Source organism: Acartia tonsa, chromosome 7 (assembly GCF_053477335.1).
Source record: "Acartia tonsa isolate MP-2025a chromosome 7, ASM5347733v1, whole genome shotgun sequence".
Lineage (NCBI taxonomy): Eukaryota > Metazoa > Arthropoda > Copepoda > Calanoida > Acartiidae > Acartia > Acartia tonsa.
Genome location: NC_137266.1, coordinates 26,109,765 through 26,131,054, shown reverse-complemented (window position 1 = coordinate 26,131,054; position 21,290 = coordinate 26,109,765). Strand labels below are relative to the sequence as shown.

Genomic DNA, 21,290 nt, shown 5'->3' with positions numbered 1-21,290 from the left:
TTTAGGAATGTGGCGCATTTGCCGCGGAATATTATTTTCAAGTTATTTGTTTACAAATGTCGTCTTACTTTTCATTAGATTTTTTATTCAAAATAGATCGATAAATCCTCTGTAATATGTCTATTTTTAATAAAAATGGTAATATTTTACTTATTTTGATTTAAAATTGTAGTTAAACAGTAGCAATAACCTTTTTTTAAATATCATTCTCAAAAAACTTTTCAAGAACAAATGCCGCGATTTATTTCAAAAGTTGTTATTATGTAAACAAGCAGACATAAAATAAGAAGATACAAAATAATTTTAATTTATGTAAAAAACTTGATTTTATCTCTAATCTAAATCTTGTATATATTTATTGTAGAAATGTTGATGTATTAAATGTACAAACAAGAACAATGCTGTTTTATAAGCGGAATTGCTCATTTATTTGGTGAATCTTCTCAATGAAATATTTTGTGGTGATAGTATGACTTTTTAATAATAATAAATAATTTTCAGATTTTCTTTCGAAGCTAGCGGTTATTTTTAATCAGGTATTATTTAGAATAACCTCCTTATGTTATATACGTAGTCGGCATGATAAAATTGTATAGTATATCAAAATAAAATAAATTTAAAGTTGAAAGCTTCTTTTTTGTCTGTTAAAAAATTTAAGGCAAATAGTTTTACTAACTAAAGAATGGGGTTGGCAATTTGGAATCAGCCCAATTTTTGGATCCAAAATCTGAATCTGCAATTCAAATTGCGGATTCGAATTGTTAACTATTATGACTTTTGTAGCACTTAAACTTTATTTAAAATGTTGCAGACAAAACCAAAAAAGTATTTTATGTTTCTTAACTACAAGTAATATATTAATTGTGGGTAGCAGTAGCTTTTCATGCTTATTTTAGGTTAGGTTAGGTTAGGTTAAGTAAGGGTTAAAAGATGGCTGCTGTAGAACCCTCGAATTTTTTTATTTATAAAAAAAAACCTATAAAATATTTCAAGAATCCGCAATCCACGGATTAATCCGTTTTTTTTGGAGGCGGATTTGTGTAAAAATCCGAAGCCGGCACAAAATTTGAGTGGATTGCCAACCCTATTAATGCATTAACACTTTTAAATATAAATTCCATCTATACTATCCTGGATTGAATTATTTAGCTTTATGTATATGTTTGGGCTCAGTCTTTCAGTGTCAAGAACTTGCAGACAAAGTTTCACCATATTCAAACCAGCTACACAACTGTATCAAATCAAATTTGGAAGTGATAATCAGGCATAGAACAAAGACAATGTACAATGCCACTTTAATTATTACCACGGCTAACGGCTCAGCCGTTTAGCCGTTTTTTGGCTATTTTTAGGGCAAATCTGCCATAAATTATGTAGGAATCAATATTTTGAAACATATTTTTGCTTTAAATCATGTGAAATGATGCAAAAAATCATTTTTAGATTTCTAGTACCAGCAACTAGCGGCTAGAACAGTTTGAAAACGTTTTGGAGCAGCATAGAGTATTATGTGGGGATAGGTTTCGTGATGATTTCCCTTGAAATAGTTTTAAAAATGGCTAAACTGCTGAGCCGTTAGCCGTTACCTTTCCAAATTTTTGTTCAATTTAGGGAAAATATACCTACCAAGGATTACTCATGCAAAATTCCAGATCAAAATTCGAATTCTAAGTGCCATTTGCTCACTGATTACGAGATGATTGCATTAAACCCCCCTCCCCTTAATTCTAACAAGCCTGAATTAACTATAAGAGCTTTCGATTGCTGACGGACGGACCTACCCTAAATGTAATAAAACATTGTCTTCGTGCTTTAGATTATCTGTTATTCCACAAAAATGACCAATACAGCGGTTACTGAAAACCTACAAGACATTCTAGCAAAGGAATTCATTGTTAATATTTAACAAATTCTTGATAGATTTAAATATTTGCAAAGCAAAATTTATTCGATATAAAACAAAATGATAATACCCATATAGGTAGCAAAAAATATAAATTGTTGTAGCCCTTGAAAGACGATTTTTTGTAGAGCATATTTTCAATTTTAAATAATTAAGAAAGCAGTCATAACTATTTAGATTAAAGTCTTCCTGTCAGTCATAGTTATATCATTTATATTAATGATGAATTCTTTGAAGGTCAACAGTGCTTATGAAAATGCGCCGACAGGTAAATTCTCTTCAATTATTTTTTAGTAGCACAAGTACTATGAATAAGATTTAGTCTTTAAATCCTTTTGTCCGGCCATCAAAGGAACATAATCCGTTTTGAGTGGTATGTGCCATTCCGACTTTAGGACTGTCTAACAGTATACTGGTCTACATTCATCTAAAATGTTTGGAGCTTGTTTGTGGATCGGGACAAATAGAAAAGTAAGTTGTAATTTTAGATGTGGGCTATTGCACTATTGAAACTTTTTATTTAAATTATGCATTCGATTTAGGGACTATATTCATTAGGTATAAGATCTCTAAATCCAAAACTCTCTAAAAACACTTAGCAAGCTGAAAATGAATGTTAGATTATGAGATCTCTGCAAAAAAAAACTTTCTAACTACCCTTTTTTTAGAAAGACGATCAACAAATGTGCCACGACTGGTTGCAGTATCAAAAACAAAGCCGATTGAGTTAATCATTGAAGCCTACAATGCAGGTAAGGATTAAGAGTTTGGTAGGTATTTTGTCAACATACAGGGTGTTTTTTTTTAATAAGACAAAAGTATTGCTAAATATAACCCACTTGAAATTGACAGAAATTAATAATCTATATTTTAATTTCTTCATTGGGTTGGGGAGTTTTGTATGAGAAAAAAATACTTGTCGATTTTCAACAAATTATGCCTTAAAAACCGGTTTTTCCATAGTACCTATTTTTGGAAGATTTTTGGATCATGACCAATTTAAAGGGTGTGCTAAAATGCAAATATTTTTAAAATTCAAATTGCGCGGCTTGTATTAATAGTAGAAAAATGTTATGCATATAGTTTAAGTCGTCATAAACTCTAGTTTTTGGGTGTTTAAGAAATATTAATGTGCTACATTTAGTTTTAGAGCTACGTGGTAAAATGTCACAACTTACTTAAAACTTTTCAACCTTTCTCACATTTTCTAACGTAGCTTCTATACTACAAATAGCATGAATAAGACACATATATTTCCAAAAACTAGAGTTTATGACAATTCAAACGGTATGCGTAACATTTTTCTACTATTAACACAAGCCGTGCAATTTGATTTTTAAAAATGCACGCATTTTAGCACACCCTTTAAATTGGTCATGATCCAAAAATCTTCCGGTTTTTAAGGCATAATTTGTTGAAAATTGACAAGTATTTTTTTCTTAACCAAAACTCCCCAACCATATGAAGAAATTAAAATATAGATTATTAATTTCTGTCAATTTCAAGTGGGTTAAATTAAGCAATACTTTTGTCTTATTAAAAAAAACACCCTGTATCTATGGTTCTATATTATCTCTCTACAAAAAAACACATGCTATTGTAGCCACGACATAATATATTAGGGCACTAATCGGTGATATCTCTACCTTTAAGAGTCTAGAAGATCCCCCTACTCAGGCTTATTCTTTAATTGAAATTGAAAATAAGGGGAGGGGGGTGGCGGTTTATTTTGCTTGGGTTATAAATTTTTTTTATAGTTTAGGTATTAATTATAGGGTAGTTAAAAATTGCTTTTGTTTTAAAAATTACAAAACAAACTTATTTGGCCTGGCTCTATTAAGTTTTTATTTGTAAACTTTTATACCTACCTAAAAATAACATAAGTTTTAAAAACAATGAAATAATTGTTTCATTTTCAGGCCAGCGTCATTTTGGAGAAAACTATGTTCAGGTCTTAATTTTTCTACATTTTAAGCTGTATTTTTCTCCTTTGTAATTACGAAATAAGAAAATTTCATTATCTCCTACATTCTTCAGTTCTTTTACTTATATTTTGGGTACCTACTAAAATTATAATTTAAACTAAAGCAAAACGTTTATCAATTGTGCTTCTTTATCGAGCTAACAATAATTTCAATGAAAAAATAAACAAAAAATACTTGAAAATCTCCGGGCATGTTTAGTACAAAAATTGGTTATAAAAAGGAGAAAGTTACATCATTCATCAAGATAGCATTGACTGTATTTTCACCGATTTTTTAAACATCAGACAGTTTTGACATCTAGGATTTTATTATAATTTTACAAATATTGTTATATTTTGTTTTGTTTAAAGGAAATTTGTGAAAAATCTGCGAATCCAGAGATCCTTGAAAAATGTCCGGATGTTAAATGGCATTTCATTGGAAATTGTCAAACAAACAAGGTTTGTATTCATTGTACCTATTGAATTTAATGTTTCTATCGTGCAATCAAAGAGTTGGTTGTCTGATGGGTGTTATTTAACTTGATACCCCAGGTGTTTAGACAGTTATGGAGAGATATTTTAGGTACCACAGCTGATGAAATGTGCCAACCTGACCGTCATTGAAACTGTCACTTCTGAAAAGTTAGCAACAAAGCTAAATTCTCAGGTAAATCAGCGTAGGCCTTTGAACTTCGAAATCCATCATTTTATCCCCATTTAAATTTTAAAAACTTGGACGTACCTAGTGGGGGAAGGGAGTTTTTGGTGGTCACGCGCAAATTATAGGACTGTTTCATATTGACTTTGTTTTATATCAAAGTTTTTGTAATACTTACAGGCAAAGTCAAGAGATATTGTTCTTTCTGTAATGGTACAAATAAATACATCGGGAGAAGAAAATAAGAATGGTGTAGGTAAGAATAAGTTTGCAAGATTCATTTTATGAACTGTTAATTTGTCCCTATATCCCAAATAACGCTAATCTACTGATTATGATATTTTTAGATGAAAAAGAAGGAATCAGTTGTGCCAAATATATTAAAGAACAATGTCCTAATCTAAAGTTGTTAGGTATGTTTTATAGTTTCCTACAATGTGTCTGTGACGTCAAATTCGATTGCGCGGCTGTGCAATTTTTTAAAAAGAATGATTTAACGCCGCAAAATTGATTTTTCTCTTCATAATTTGAATAAGGATAACAACATTCATAAAAGCAGTGCTCTAAAATCAGACGTCAGGACAAGCGAACTTTAACACCTTTAGAGTGTCGGAACTTAAAAAGTAGAATATAAAATTGTACCTATAGAATTCATCTGCAAAATTGCTTAAATACAGGTTCCTGCTAAAGGACATACCTACATTTTAAAAACTTAATGATATAGATGTTTCGCTTATAATAGTATAACTTGTCCTCCTAGGAAAATTTTTTTTTAAATCAGATGAATGGGAAATCAGAAAAAATTGGTGTAAAAAAAGATAAATATCAGCATGTTTTCAATGTTAATAAAAACATTCATAAGCAAAAATTTAACAAATTAGAAAAAACCTACATTTTTAAAAATGCAGACAGATTTTTAAAAAGGTACAACAGCAGTTGTGGTTTATGTTAGGTTTTAGCGGTTGTTTAGCATAATACATATTATGCAAAAGCTTACCCATATTGTTTAGAAACTTGGATGAATTAAACTTTCAATTGAAACAATTGAATTGGTCAAACAAAAATTTATTTATTATTATTTAAGGATTGATGACAATTGGCAATCTTGGTAACAGTTTGGTAGCCAATGAAAAGGTATAGTGGACGAGAGCAAGGGATTTTAAGCATCTTCCAGCAGTTGCAGACTGGCCAGAGTGTACGTTTTGTACGTTACGCATCGAATCTGTGTACGTTCTGGACGTTATTTTGATAAGTGTACGTAACGTATTTTGAAATTTGTATTTTTGTACGTTTTACGTTTTTTTTTAAATAATAAGAATCAAATATTAGCAGAAAAGTAATTTGTATGTTTTGTACGAAAATTTTAACAAAAACTATAGGTGTATTATATTAAATAAATTCAATATTATCTTAAATTTTCATAGAACAAAAATATGTAGGTAAATTATGCATATACGTATGTTACTATAACTTATACCTAGTTTAAATTTATGGATTTTACATTATTTTTTTTCAAAATTCTTTATATTCCTAGGTAAATATTCCGAGATATCATACGGTGTTCAGTTCAGGATTTAGAAGTCATATTTTTTGGCAACTTGGCTCTGTATTTTAAGAGGGAAAAGAGATCAGATAAAACAGCTTTGAACCATTTCAAGGCCTTAAAACTCATCATGCTGCAGTGTATTTGAAGCTTTCCTACAATGAAGACTTTGACCTATGAAGTAGTTAGTGAGATCTTAATGGGCAGAAGAAAAAACTTACTTCTTTTTAAACATTTAGATTAATGAGTGTATTTTCAAAGTATTATTTAAATATATCTTAAAATGGTTATTTTTAGTTTCAGGCTCTATGTATTTAATTTTTTACTCTTATTTAGATTTGAAACTTGGAGATGCATTTTCAGACTTTAATTTTAACCTCTAAACATGTCAGATGACGAAGAGGACATTAGAATGAAAATTTTAGTAAATTACTTAGGAAAAATCTTTTTGCTATACTGTTTTTTGTAATAACATCCTTGTGTAATCTCATCAAAAGTTCTGTAATTTGATATTATTTATTTAATTTTCGTTAATTTTTCGATCTTTCTTAAAATTCTAACTAGAGCTCATTTTACCTCCCCCCATTTAAAATTTACCCCTACCCTGGGGGTGCCGTAGGCACCCTAAACCATTTAGGAGGGGGTATTTACCCCCCACAAACAATTTTGGGGGGGTAAATACCCCCCCCCAAAATAAAAAATCTATAATAAAAAAAATTTTTGCGCGCCTCGCGCGTATTTTTAATACTATATATTTAATAAAATTTAAATTACCCCCCCCCAAAAAAATTTTAACCCGGGGGTAAATTTTGGGGGGGGGGGTAAACTAAATTTACCCCTGCCAACAGATTTCAGGGGGGGTAATTACCCCCCCCCCCCAAGCAAATTTTACCCCCGGGGTAAAGATTTTGGGGGGGGTAAAAAAAATTTGCGGCGCGCTTCGCGCGTTATTTTACCCCCCCCAAAAACGAATTACCCCCCCCTTAAAAAATGTTTACCCCCCCCAAAATAAAAAGCTTGGACGCCCCTGCTAGAGCTTATTGTCAGAAAATTTTAGTATATTACTTTGGACAAAATCGTTTAGCTACACTTGTTTTTGTAATAACATGTTTGAAAATTCATTTGTTATTTTTTTCAGATGGAAATATTAGATAATCTATAAATTTTATTATAATTCAAAAATGATTTAGAAAATCAGTTGAAGTTTGTTAGGGTAGTAGTAAGTGTTACACCTTAAATTCTGTATTATACTAACTTTTATTATTAAAATTATAATAAGAGTGTACCTATTGTTTATTTACTTAACATCTCACTAAACATACCTTTAGTACACAACATATAGATTATAGATATTAATGTATTAATATAGATAACTAGAAGAAAATATACATTATGTGTTTTTATTATGTACGTTTTTGTACGTTTTTTGTTTTTTTTATGTACGTAACGTATTTTTTTTGTGTACGTTATGTACGTTTTTTATTTTCAAAATTGACTGGCCAGTCTGCAGTTGTTTTAAACTTTTTTAAAAATGAGAAAACATTTTACTATAAATCATTAAATGCTTAGACACATTAGCAAACGAATCAAGTCTTTTATCTATCAAAGGTATGGTAATGATTTAACAACTTCCATGATGTACTCGATACTATTTTGTAGTTTTTAATTTACGTTGCATTGAACTCAACAAAACGTTTGATACTATGATGGACCAAAATCGCTGACAATTAAAATTTTTTTCTTATAAATCTTCTCGTTTATTACTTGCTATTGTTCGCGTATAGTCCCCTTGAAGCGTCTCTACAATTTTACAAGGGTTTGTACTTAAATTCGTCTGACCGCCTGAGAGTTAAAACACTTAGTTTCTTTAAAATTAATTATAGATTTTTTTATGTTGTTAAAACAAAATATCTCGAAATTAATTTTATTATCAAATTATCTCATATCTTAAAAGTATTTAAACAAATTAAGGATCAATATAAAAATGTTTCTACAAAATTCATTATTTTTCATTATGTAAAGTCAGGGGTGTATATTTTCTGACTTAGTTGATTTTCTTTCCCCCTTCTCCTTGTTGTTTTCTTCCCAAATTTATTCAGTGAAATACGGAATATTATCTTTTTAATATCATTTAATATCATTTTATCGAAAATATTTACCCCTGAATTAAGTAGGTATGTTAATAAAAAAAATTTAGGGGGATAATCCAGACTTCATGAAATTGAGAGAAGTGCGACACAAAGTAGCAGGAGAACTAGATATTAAGGTGACTTTGTTTTTTTTGGTATAAAATAAACAATATGTTAACAATTTGAATTTCACATAATATTAAATGTAAAAACGACTGATAACAAATTAAGAAATGTTAAGTTATTGAAAGGTAAAGTACTAATTCAATTGTTATTTAAAATATTTGTTAAATTAATTAAAAAATTATATTTATCAATAATATTATTTTCTTCAAATATATAACGTCACCTTTTTAGCTCTTAATTTTAATTAGAATGAATTAATTATAGATTCTGATATGGAATAATGTCATACTCATGGTTACAGGGAAAAGACAATGGACAATGATTAAACCTTTATGGGGTTGGAGATATAGCAGTGTAGATTAGTTCAATGTCCATTGTCCCCCCCATCAATATTTATTAATACTAATTGAAATTGTTCATTATTTTTCTGGCAACAAATTCTACATAATATTCATTGCTTACAAGTTTAAACAAGGGTAGAACAACCATCACTAAATCTCTGTAAAATTCAAATGTATTGTTTTGTCCTTGAATTCTGAACAGGATAACAGTCACCAGCATTGATAATATACCTTGTAATATATATTTGTTGGAGAATTGTTTCAGTAGTTCTGAATTATCTTCTCTACTTCTTTCAATGGTTTGTACCTGCCCTCTTCTCACATTTTCTTTGCTTCTACTTGCTATATTCATAAAGTCATACATATTTAATTGGCTCTCAGGATATGATGGTATGTTTAAGCCTAATAGTAAAGCATTAGAAGTTTCAACTGGTGTGATAAAATCAACATTGGATTTAGCTCCTTCTATATAATTCACTCTGTATTGTTTGTCAGTGCCATTGTTATCAAATATTGTATTGTCCACTGAAGCAACTTTTATTGAGCTTTCAGTGTGTTCATTTTGAAATGATGAATTATCTTCAGTTGAACTTTTCTCACTGGATATTTCAAGATTTCTGTCATCTGCTATGGGATATATTTTTGTGAGCCTATTTGGAGAAAGTATGAAATGATTGGATTCTGATTTTCTCCTTAATGTTTTTGGCTTTGAATTACTTTCTTTTAAAGGGACTGAAACTGGTCTCTCTGTTTCTATATTAGAATAAGAATTTGTGGAAGATTCACTTGATTTTACCTTCAAAAGTTGTGGATATAATGGGCTGGTAAGATCAATTGACTTTGCTTGAGTGTTATTTTGACCAAACACAGATCCTGACATAAGTACCTGTCTGTTGTGTTCACTTATTGTTGGAATCACTGGAATGTTTCTATTTCTACCAGAGGAACTTTTAATTTTGTTTCGTCTTTTTTGTATAACAATTGTAATAAGTCGTGTCAAAATACACATAAATATTGTTATCACTGTATATGGTGGACTTTGGGATGGGGGAAACTTGTTAAGATCAATGTTTAATTGGTAGTCTTTCACTAATCTTTCCACTTTCTTTGGTCTACAAAAGCCACCATTTAATATTAAAGTAGACACAACCTCGAAAAGTCCAACAATTACAAGCACTGTAACTATTCTAAAGTAAAGTCTTTCATGATTCATTCCAAGATATTTACTGGTGTATAGTGTCGCATAAGAATGCAGGGCAATACTAAATAATACTGCTAACAAAATAACTGGTGTAAAAGCCTCATGAAACAGCAATGCACATGTAATGTTTGGATTTTTATTAAAGTTTGATTCCACAAACCAGGGAAAATAGAAGGTAATACTTTCTAGTGTATACCATACGTAATAGAAAGAATAAACACCTTCAAAGCGACTTACTAGATAAGTCAAAGCAGTTTGTAAGGAAATTGGATATGAAGCTAAGAATTTCTGATTTAGCTCCAAGAATGTTATCAATATCACTATCAATAATATTCTTACACATATCTTTACAGTAATTGGTATAGCTGGTATGTGAAGAATAATTATCAAACCTATCAAGCTTCCAAATATTTTCCATGGGATTGATATTTTTAGTCTCATTTCTGTTTGGTTGTTTTTTCAGCACTAAATGTGTATATAATTTTATAAAATTAGTATAATTATCCATATTAGTTCACCAACAATAATCATACACAAAGTTTGGATTAAAAAGGCAAGAAAAATAACAATACACTTTAATTTAATGTTAAAAGAATATAATTATAAAATGTATCGTAAAAACATATTCAGTAAAGACATATTGTCGGATCAGATTTGCAATGAAAGTGTGTGGATATAGATCTGTACAACCTGTATTTGTATGCAAGAGAGTCTATGCAGAGACCTTTAAAATGCTTGAAGCATAGTCTTGCAAAGATCATCCTCTATTAGAATGGGAGAGGGGGCAATTTGAATATTTTGCCCAATTTTGCAACACCACCCCCCTCCCACCGCCTAAAACAGAGTACTTTGTTAATGTTTGCCCTGCCTTTATTCATTCTTGACCTTGTGGAAACTTTAGGACAATTTTGCTTTTGTTTACTAAAAAGCAAAAAGTAGCATTTTTCAACATTTAGGCTTTAGGAGGCTAACAATTGCTCAAAATGCCACGTTCGGTACACACGGCTTAAAGAGAAATGTAGTAGGTGAACGAAGATAGTCTTAATTGATTTATTTTCTTAAGCGAGTTTATTTGACCAGACTTTAAGAAAAGCTGTGCTACAGATAATTGCTTTCGGTGTGTATTCATATCCTCACGTCCATTATAAAAAATAATTAAAACATAATTATTTCCCTACCTCTCTCTATTATTAAACGCAAATTTTTCTATATTTAGAGCCAGTAACAGATATTTCTTATCGTTATTTTAGACATGTTAAAACTGTCTAATATATTTCAAACTTGGTATAATGATTCCTGTAGCAGTTATGTAGTATTTTGAAACCTTTTTGTTTATTTGTTGATTTCTTTGATTTTAGAATATTCATTCTTAATACAATTAGGCATAATATTCAAGTAATGCATCACTATACTCAAGTCATACCATGTAAGTATGTCCATCTTTATTTCATTTGAGTTATTTTGGAATAGATAATGGATTATATGCAGGGAAAAGGAAATGATATTATGACAAATAATTCTAATGGAAAATTTCCTTACAACCCCCTTCCCCTTTTCCTCCCTTTCTTTTCCACCCTTCTTCAGTTAAATGAAACACTTGAAAAGGTTTCGTGATTTTTTGTAGACTTTATTGTTAGAAAAGATACCCCTGGATTATATGAGTTGTCAACTTGTCATCCTAATTTTTTTTAATGGCCATTGATCCATTTGATGTGCTACACTTTTATGGAAGTTGTATCCCTCGTTTATTTCGCTATTATGTCTTTTTGCAAGCAATTATGAAACATTATGGGGATATGAAAATGTGGTAAGACGGCAGTATACGGACAAGCCTTTCATAGAGTTGCTATGCTTCGGCTTATCAAATTACAACCCAGCGCTAATCCTATTATCACCATTTCACCCTGCCCCTCCGGGGCCTTGCCGATACCTCACAAGCAGCGGTCAGATTGGACATCTCTGATAGTGGGAGGGGCGCGGCCCCTCTACAACCCCAAGCCCCAGTCACCTGCCTTGCCGCAGCCAGACCTTCCCATTTCTCTGCCATCACCTGCCTACCCCAAGGAGGCAGCCTTCCCTCCTACCTTTGCGCCTGTGGACACAGCCCCCAGCTCAAAGGAACCCATCACCAGCTACCCCTCATAATCTATTGTTATACTTCTATTTGCTATATAAACCTGTATATCTCTTGTAATGAATCAGTTCAAAATATATCCTTTAATCAGTAACTCCTTGTAGTTATTTATTAGTAGAATCTTTAAGGCTAGGGGCTCGTTTGAATTGAACTCGCTCAGTAGGGTTGAACTGCTTCACCTTACCACAACTTGGTGTAAGCGTGTTTCAATCGAGCCCTGCTAAAACTAGCCGATTCTACCTCTGGCCGAGGGATTGGACCCTTTTGCAAGTAAGGGGACAGTCAACTGACAACCTTAGAAGCACTCCTGGCCGAGAGATTGGACCCTTTTGCAAGTAAGGGGACAGTCAACTGACATCCAACAAGAATTCAAGAAGCCAACTGACCCGAGAAATGGCCTTTTTATCATTTTTTATCATTTTTGAACGCACCACGTAGGTATTTTTACCTACTGCGGGTAAATTTTTGCCTGTTGAACGCACCACACGGCACCCTTAGTGACCGTCCAAGCCGCTTTGCGGATTCATCCTACGCTTGCTGAACGCCTTATTGTCTAGGCCAGCAAAGGTAGGACCCACTAATGGGGCACTTCCGCAAATTTTGCGGGTTTGATAAGTGCCTGACAACCTGATTCTAGGGCTCAAAGGACCAAAGGTCTAGACACAACTGTAGCTGAAAGCCTCGTCCCCGAGCAGTTACACTAGCTGACACTCCTAAAAGCTTGGAGAATGCTAGCATAGTTGTAGTCGCCTCCTGCGAGTATCAACGGACTAAAGGTCCAGACGCAGCTGTAGCTGAAAGCCTCGTTCCCGAGCAGTTACACTAGCCGACACTCCTAAAAGCAGGGAGAATGCTAGCATAGTTGCAGTCGCCTCCTGCGAGAAACAACCTAGAGGGGAGTCTTGAATAGAAACGACCACATTTGCCGCAATGTTTTGCGATTACGCTTAGGAAGGAGCATATGAACGCATTGTCGGAAGTGTGGGGCACCCTCTGCGGGGTGTAACAACTGTGCTTAGGAAGGAGCATAAGTATTGCATCACAGAGGTGTCCATCATTTACCACACTGTTGGGTAGTCACGATTGGGGTGATACCGCAGTGTTGGGAGTGTTGTCCACGTACTTTTCCGCAATTACTGGGGAATTGTACACCACTTAGTACAACATTTGCCACACCGCTGGGTAGCTGCGATAGGGGCACTGCCGCGGTGATTGGAAGTGTTAGCCCATACGATTAGAGCGGGTTCTAACTTGGCACGTGCAGCTGGGAACAAGCCCCAGGGCACGAGTAGGCCAGACCCATGAGACAGAGTGCTGCGTAACTGGTCTTCCCCCACCGAGAATCTACGAGACCAGGCGAGCCTCCAGAGCTGCGGAGAGCAGCGAAATCTAACGGAGAACCGCGGAGAGCGGCGAATTCTAACGGAGAATCGTGTGTTAGACGGCTGAAACATGCCCACTGACTGGCCGAAGCTGGCCAAATAGCTGCGAACTGGCAACGTGTCGGCTGGGACAAGCCCCAGGACACCCAGGCCAAACCTACGAGACAGACAGCTGCGTAGCTGGTCTCCCTGAGAAGGCAATGTGTGGCTGCAAAGCTCCAGCACACAAGTAAGGCCTACCACTGCGACGGATAGCAGAATTCGAACCCAAGGCGCGGCAGGACGGGACATTCCCTGCCGCCACCTCTCTGGATTCGAACCCACGGCGCTGCAGGACGGGACATTCCCTGCCGCCACCTCTCTGGATTTGAACCAACGGCGCTGCAGGACGGGACATTCCCTGCCGCCACCTCTCTGGATTCGAACCCACGGCGCTGCAGGACGGGACATTCCCTGCCGCCACCACCTGGATTCGAACCCGCGGCGCTGCAGGACGGGACATTCCCTGCCGCCACCACTCCAGATACGAACCACCGGCGCTAGCAGGACGGGTATTCCCTGCCGCTGCTGCTTCTAAACCCAACTGTGTCGCTGGAACCAGCCCAGGACACACCTCTCTGGATTTGAACCCACGGCGCTGCAGGACGGGACATTCCCTGCCGCCACCTCTCTGGATTCGAACCCACGGCGCTGCAGGACGGGACATTCCCTGCCGCCACCACCTGGATTCGAACCCGCGGCGCTGCAGGACGGGACATTCCCTGCCGCCACCACTCCAGATACGAACCACCGGCGCTTGCAGGACGGGCATTCCCTGCTGCCCCCACTTCAAGAATCAGCTTCTAGAGCTCTGTACCCCCCACCATGGTAAGAGAGGGCATCATAGCTGCGGCCCGGCCGCCGCGGAAGTTCCGCCCGACGCAAGCGGAATGCAAGAACCCCCTGTCTAGTGGCCAGGAATTACCCTTCCAAATCAGGGTGCGGTTCCCCACTCACGACCCTGCCCAGCACGTGCAGGTCAACGCAATGATAGATCCCGGCAACCGTATGCCCGGGTCTGCAGTAATTTCCGAGTCCCTCATGCACGCAATGGGCGTACAGAGGCTACTGATTCCAACACGTACGCGTATCATCACTGCCAATGAAAGGGGGCAGCCCCTCCCGGTACTTGGCGAACTAAGCGAGCTCTATATGGCGGTGAGCCACTCGCTCATCCTCCATTTGTACTGTGTGACTGTGGTCAGGAATCTCCCGCGCCCACTGAGCTTAGGGGGGGTCTTTCTGTGTGAGTTCGGAACTAGGCTTTGTTTCGACATGCAGACCCCCTGCCTGTGGGTGCGTGGGGAGTTTATCCCCCTCCACGGTGCCCCAGTGGACCGCGAGACCGCCAAGAGAGAGTTAAGCTACGAGGGGCCCCCAGAGGCCGAACCCGTCGAGTCGCGGTCAGCTAAATCCGGGACCGGGCCCGTCAAGTCGCGGCCTGATGCCCCCGGTGCCGCGCTCGGCCAGCGGAGTACAGCCTCCCCCGGAACCGAACCTGTCAAGTCGCGGTCAGCCAAGTCCGAGACTGGGCCCGTCAAGTCGCGGCCTGATGCCCCCGGTACCGCGCTCGGCCAGCAAAGTCCGGCTGGCCCCAAGACCAAGCTCACCAAGCCGAGTCTGGTCTCCGCCCAGTCCGAGCCCGTCAAATCGCGGCCGGACGCCCCTGGTGCCAGGCCCGTCAAGTCGCGGCTGGCCACCACCGAGCCCGAGCCTGCCAAGTCACGGCCAGATGTTCCCGGTGCCGAACCCGTCCAATTACGGTCGGCCACCCGTGACGACACGGAACATGAACCAAGCCACAAGGAGCCGCTGCCGGGCCTGAACCCAGACTCATCCCATGTCGATGAGAGCGGAACCCACCGGGTGGACACGGCCCTCACCGCCAGCAAGCTGTCGGCTGTGACCCTTCTACCTGTACCAGACACGGCCGCAGTAGAATCACCAACAGCCTTCCCGGAGACCATTGCCTCCCAGAAGCCTCCCTGACTAAGGATACTGTCATCAACGGCCAACCGTGTCCTCCCGGATCCATCCCTGAGTGCTCCTACCAAGCCGAGCCCGTCAAGTCGCGGCCGGCTACGCACACCTGGAACGTCGTGTTCCCCTTGAACAGGCATGCGGCCCCGCTGATCACGGCCAAGCCAGTCACCCTACCGGCCTGCAGCCTCACGATGGTCTCCGTCCAGCTACTTGGCTGACACCTTCAGGCCGCAACCCGCTTGGCTGCCCCAGCGCAGCAGGTTGGGGAGCACTACTTCCCACTGGATGCTGGCCTTCCTGTGGCTAGGAAGCTAGTCAAGCCTGATGTTCTGGGGGTTTCCACCAATCTACCCCAACACCTACATGCCAGGGGAGAACCTGTAGGACTCCAGGCGGACCTGGAGCTGGACAAGACTGAATTCTGGGAGACAGACCCCATGCTCCAGATGGGGGGACCAAGCGCTCCAGAACAATGCCAGGACATCAACTACCCTTTTAACCCAGGAGGATGGAAGCTTCAGCCCGATACAGCCCAGGGCCGTAGGAAGAGGCCATCACCCGGCACTAGGAGTAAGGGGGAGCCAACCCCCCTGAGGAGAGTCCAGGCCCCCACAGGATCAAGGCCTGGGGAGGACCCCTACCACAAGCCTCAGGACTGCCCGCCGGGGAAGCTACCTGTAACATCAACCCCGTACGGTAGGGTTGCCCCTGGAGGCCCCGTTGAAACCATGTCCTTTCACTCAGACCAGCCACTACCTGGTCACCTGGCCCAGCTTATCGCCTGCCTTGGGCAAACAAGACGTCCCACCGTGCAGCAAGAAGTCAGGGATGGCCAGCTTGGGACCCTCAACCACCTGGCATCAATGACCACTGCCTGGCTGCCGGTCATCGTATTGTTAATGCTGAGTGGTTGTACCTGGCTCTTACCCCTACATCTCTCAATTTTCTTACAATTGTTCACCCAGATTGGAAAGTCAGCGATTGAGTACAGCAGCGGGGGTATATGGCAGCGTAGGAGAGTCCAGGCATCCAGCCCGTTGCCATATATGGCGCCAGCACAGAGACCCAGAGGATCCCCTGACCAAGGCTCAGGGGGTTCGAACCCACGCCAGAGAATTGGTTGCCTACACGAGAGGTACCAGACCCCCAGGACGGGCCAGAGGCCACCAGAGGTTGAGCACCAGACCAGCCCCAAGCAGCTGCCGGCCATTGCAGCATCTCAACCTGCCCTGACCCATGTCACCACCAAGGAGAGGAGAAGGGCAACGAACGTTGACGCCACGGAGAGACCAGACCTACCGTACGAGCCAAGAGAAGAAGCAACCGCCATTGCCCCCAGGAAACCAGCCATTGGGGCTCTGCCGGAAGCCGGAGACCCTGCTGGGACGCTGGGGCCCCAGCCAAGTGAACCAAAGGAGACTTTAGCTGAAGCCACCACCCCCAGCTGTGGACTGGGTCAGAGGTGCAAGGGGATAGCAGAACACCACTCCCCAAGAGACCTAGAGGCCACTGTGAGACGACTGGCCACCTGCCTCTGCACAGACCCAGTAGCGACCAACCGGCCTGTTCCTGGGAAGGATTCACAAATTCTACCCTCAACTGCCAACGAGTGGTCACCTCTAGCCAGACACCCCTGTCCAAGGCCAGCCAAGAAGAACTTGCCAGCCAGGGGAGACCTTCCAAAACCTACGCCTCCAGCTGAGGATGTGTGGGAACCAGAAATACCGACATCAGCCACCTCCAGCAAACTTGAAGAAGCCGCCTGGGGAGAGCGAGGAGATGCACCCAGTAACGAGCCCAACGGCCAAAGACCTTGTCCTAGCCCAGAGGGAGACAGAGTGCCAGATCACCTCCCGACTAGGGGAGAGAGCTCAGGATGCGATACCTTTAGTCCCCTCACAGCAGGGACTGGGGAGCTGTCTGCCCAGATACCGGCCAGACCCCCACCGGACCTCCAGACCGGCGCTGATCCCCGACACAGAGAACTGGCCTACCCCTACACGGAAGATCTAACTGCCAGTCTCCTACCTGCCCCTGTCCACGACAACCCTAGGGGAGACAAGGTGGCCGCCAAACTGCCACCACCACCTGCCAGCATTGTCAGAAACCCTGGAAGCTGGATACTCCTGGACCAGTCCAATGGTGGAACGGTTGCGGCAACCTTACCAGCTAGCAGTCAACCTGGAACCGTGGACCAACGGCCCCTGTACCAACCAGCCGAAGTCACTGTCCTGCCACCGCCAGCTGTGGACAGGAGTCTGACCAGTAACCCTACAGGAGGAGGAGAGCAGTCGGGACCTGCGCCTGCGCCGCCAGCTGGCGCCATATGTAATCCCACAGACGAACTAGAGTTTGAGATACCTGAGGACCGGACCAACCACCCTGGAGGAGAAGAAGAGAACCTAACCAGCCAACCTGCAGAACTGGGAACAGTCCCTCTGGCGCTACCCACCGAAGCGATATGGAACCAAGATGCGGACATGGAGCCCCTACCTGCCAGCAGCGAGCCCCCAGGGAGAGAAGTTGCCACCGAGATGGAAGTAGCGGCCCCCGAGGGCGAAGCGGAAGCGATGTGCCCCCTCCAGATGACAGCCATCCCCATCCGGGTAGGAGCCAAGAGGCCGAGCAACCTGGATAAGACAGGCGCACCTATGGAGTTCTACGCGCCTACTACCATCGTTGTCCCCCCTCTGGGAGCCTCTAGAGTGAGCCTGGGTCTCCGTGTCCAGCTGCCCGCTGAGACAGAGATAGTTCTGCAGACAAGGCCTAACTTCCAACGCCGAGGCCTGGCCGTCGCCAACCCTCAGCTGGGAGCCAACCGGGAGTTGACCATGCTGATATCCAACCACAGTCAGACCGAGCAACGAGTTTCCCAAGGGGCCTGTGTAGCCCGAGCTGTCCTACACCGCGCTGTGCCCCAGGGAGAGTCTGCCGTCCCCCACGGTTCAAGGCCTGATGTCCCGGTGGTCCCGCAGCCCTTGAAGGGGAGGATGTGGTAAGACGGCAGTATACAGACAAGCCTTTCATAGAGTTGCTATGCTTCGGCTTATCTAATTACAACCCAGCGCTAATCCTATTATCACCATTTCACCCTGCCCCTCCGGGGCCTTGCCGATACCTCACAAGCAGCGGTCAGATTGGACATCTCTGATAGTGGGAGGGGCGCGGCCCCTCTACAACCCCAAGCCCCAGTCACCTGCCTTGCCGCAGCCGGACCTTCCCCTTTCTCTGCCATCACCTGCCTACCCCAAGGAGGCAGCCTTCCCTCCTACCTTTGCGCCTGTGGACACAGCCCCCAGCTCAAAGGAACCCATCACCAGCTACCCCTCATAATCTATTGTTATACTTCTATTTGCTATATAAACCTGTATATCTCTTGTAATGAATCAGTTCAAAATATATCCTTTAATCAGTAACTCCTTGTAGTTATTTATTAGTAGAATCTTTAAGGCTAGGGGCTCATTTAAATCGAACTCGCTCAGTAGGGTTGAACTGCTTCACCTTACCACAAAAACATGTGGAAGAATATGAACACCAGTGATCTCATGTATCTAATTTAATTCTTTAAACCAATTAAATTATAAAACTGGAAATTTATTGATTTTATCTTATTAGAGAGCAAAAATAACAAGAGAAGATTGAAATTTTTGTGTTATTGTATAAAAAATCCATCGCATTTGGAAAACTAAGGTCATTCAACCTAAAAAGTCTCTTGTAGATTTTAGAGGTTTTTAGATGGGTAAATAACACCCCTAAATGTGGGGGGTGGAGGGAGGGTGAGCGTAAGAAATTTTTTTTTTTAATTGGGGTCATAAATAGAAATATCTGTTTACCCCTCCCCCACCTCCTCAAGGACGTCCAAGCTTTTTTATTTGGGGGGAGGGGTTAATCTTTATATCATAGCGGCATGGACTTCCAAGCTATTTTTTTTTTTTGGGAGGGGAATTAAAAATAAAAAAATCATTGGGGGAGGCGGGGTAATCGACCCTTCCCGCCCACCTCCATTGGACGTCCCTGCACCTCCTCCAATACAATCACAGGCTTAGACCAATTTTGACGGTTTAAAATGAAACTCATCCAAGCATGCCTAAGCGCACTGATTTGAATTATATAATCTAGGAAGAAGATTTAGAGCTTTCTATGGGGATGTCTAATGACTTTGAAGAAGCTATAAGGTAAGTTATACTTCTGTTATGACTATGTTATTTTCGTTTATTTTTATTCCTAGGAGAATTAGGTTTTCCACGAAATACTTTAACTCAATAACAACAAGTAAATTTTCAGTATGGCTTCAAAACCTATTAATATCCGTTGGATAAATAGCAACCTAAATTGACGAAAATTTTCCTTCTGTCATAATATCCACGTATATTCTACATCTATTATTGGTGCTTTATTGTTTTTTTTATTTACACTCTAAATATTTATATTTAAGGTATGGCAGTACAAATGTACGAGTTGGAAGCAGTATATTTGGCGCCAGGAACTATCCTGCCAAACCTAAACCAGAAGCTGAGAGTGTGGAAGAAAAGATGAACAATGTTTCTATTAATGCTTGATGTTTTTGTATCGGGTTTTCCTATGTTGATAAAAGGGTTATTTCTTAGGTTGGGAGGGGACAATAAACTGTAAATAAGACTGGTGGTACCCAAAGTTTTATAAACTGTAAATAAGACTGGTGGTACCCAAAGTTTTATGAACAATCTGTTCTCTTATATGTTGGCTTAAACACTTTTGGTATTTTTATTGAATTGGTTAAAACTATCAGTGTCCAAATTTTTCAATTTGTTATTTTTATGTATAGTTGTTACTGTCTTAACATCTTTGGGGATGTACTTACTCTTTATTAAATCTCTTCAATTGAGTTTTCTGTTGTTTCTCCCAAATTTTACCCCATGGTTAAAATTGACATTAAAGGGGGTAATTTCTCCCGCCCTTACATTTGATCAAGTTGTTATATTATGAACCTGTGTTGTAATTTAAAAGTATTTGATTTATATTACCTAATACAATTTCGCTGATTATATGATCATGTCCTTGAGCATTTGTAATTCATGAAAGGGGAGTATGCATGGACGAGAGCAAGTGATGTTAAACACTTTCCAGCAGTGATGTTAAGCACCTTCAGCAGTGATTTTATACATCTTCCACTAAGGATGTTGTGTTTTTTTGTGGGGGCTATACTTGATTTCTGTATTATACAGTGGACGAAAAAAATTTAGTTTCAACATTGTTTTTATAAGAAAAACTTTAAAATGTTAAGCAATATTATCAAATGTTTTGTAGAGTTCAGTAGGTAAAATAAAATAATACGGCAAAATTTACACTTTACCACCTCTAATGCTAAGGATAAGTATATCTTAAAAGTAAAAGTATGCTTTAGCGGCTTAGCTTTTGTTGATTTATAAGCACAACTCGTCTAACATTTTCAACTTTTTTCTAGGAATATGGTAGACTTATTTTTTCTTGGTCATTAGGTTCTATTCAACAGAAACTAAGTATATGAATATTCCTAAAATATTCCTAACATCACTGCTGGAAGTTGCATAATATAGTTTGCTTTCATTCTTGCACATTTACCTTTTAATTGTTTAGTTGATAGCAAAGACATTAACTTTTGTTTATTAATTCATTATACATATATTACCAAAAGAAATATAATAAACTGTAAAAATGTTCTTTTTTGAATTTTCAACCCCTTCCATTTATTTGGCATTTGAAATGTCGTCCAATAATATAAAAATATAAAAAATAAATGTATATTTTAAGATCAGGTCCTATTTCAGTTTTTAAAAGATAGAAGGCTATCTATATGGGACTTTTTAAATCTGGTGATCAAGCTCTTCCTGCAAAGACCTAATTGTCAATGTAGTATAAACTAAACT

At 39.7% G+C, this 21,290-nt stretch overlaps 1 protein-coding gene across 2 annotated transcripts; it reads left to right on the top strand.

The window, feature by feature from the left end:
* Positions 1-483: 483 nt before the first annotated feature.
* Positions 484-21,083, top strand: LOC145325157 (pyridoxal phosphate homeostasis protein). 2 transcript variants are annotated; one of them, XM_080168015.1, is made up of 14 exons: positions 484-536; positions 1,150-1,264; positions 1,817-1,886; positions 2,142-2,171; positions 2,572-2,655; positions 3,823-3,854; positions 4,239-4,328; positions 4,453-4,536; positions 4,708-4,783; positions 4,875-4,940; positions 5,612-5,661; positions 8,268-8,336; positions 19,525-19,580; positions 19,841-21,083. In XM_080168015.1, the coding sequence occupies exons 2-14, from the start codon at positions 1,154-1,156 to the stop codon at positions 19,962-19,964; spliced, it is 942 nt and encodes a 313-aa protein (XP_080024141.1). In that variant the 5' UTR covers positions 484-536; positions 1,150-1,153; the 3' UTR covers positions 19,965-21,083. The 2 variants fall into 2 exon arrangements, with proteins under 2 accessions (XP_080024141.1, XP_080024142.1); XM_080168016.1 differs by having other exon boundaries at positions 497-536; positions 1,174-1,264.
* Positions 21,084-21,290: the final 207 nt, after the last annotated feature.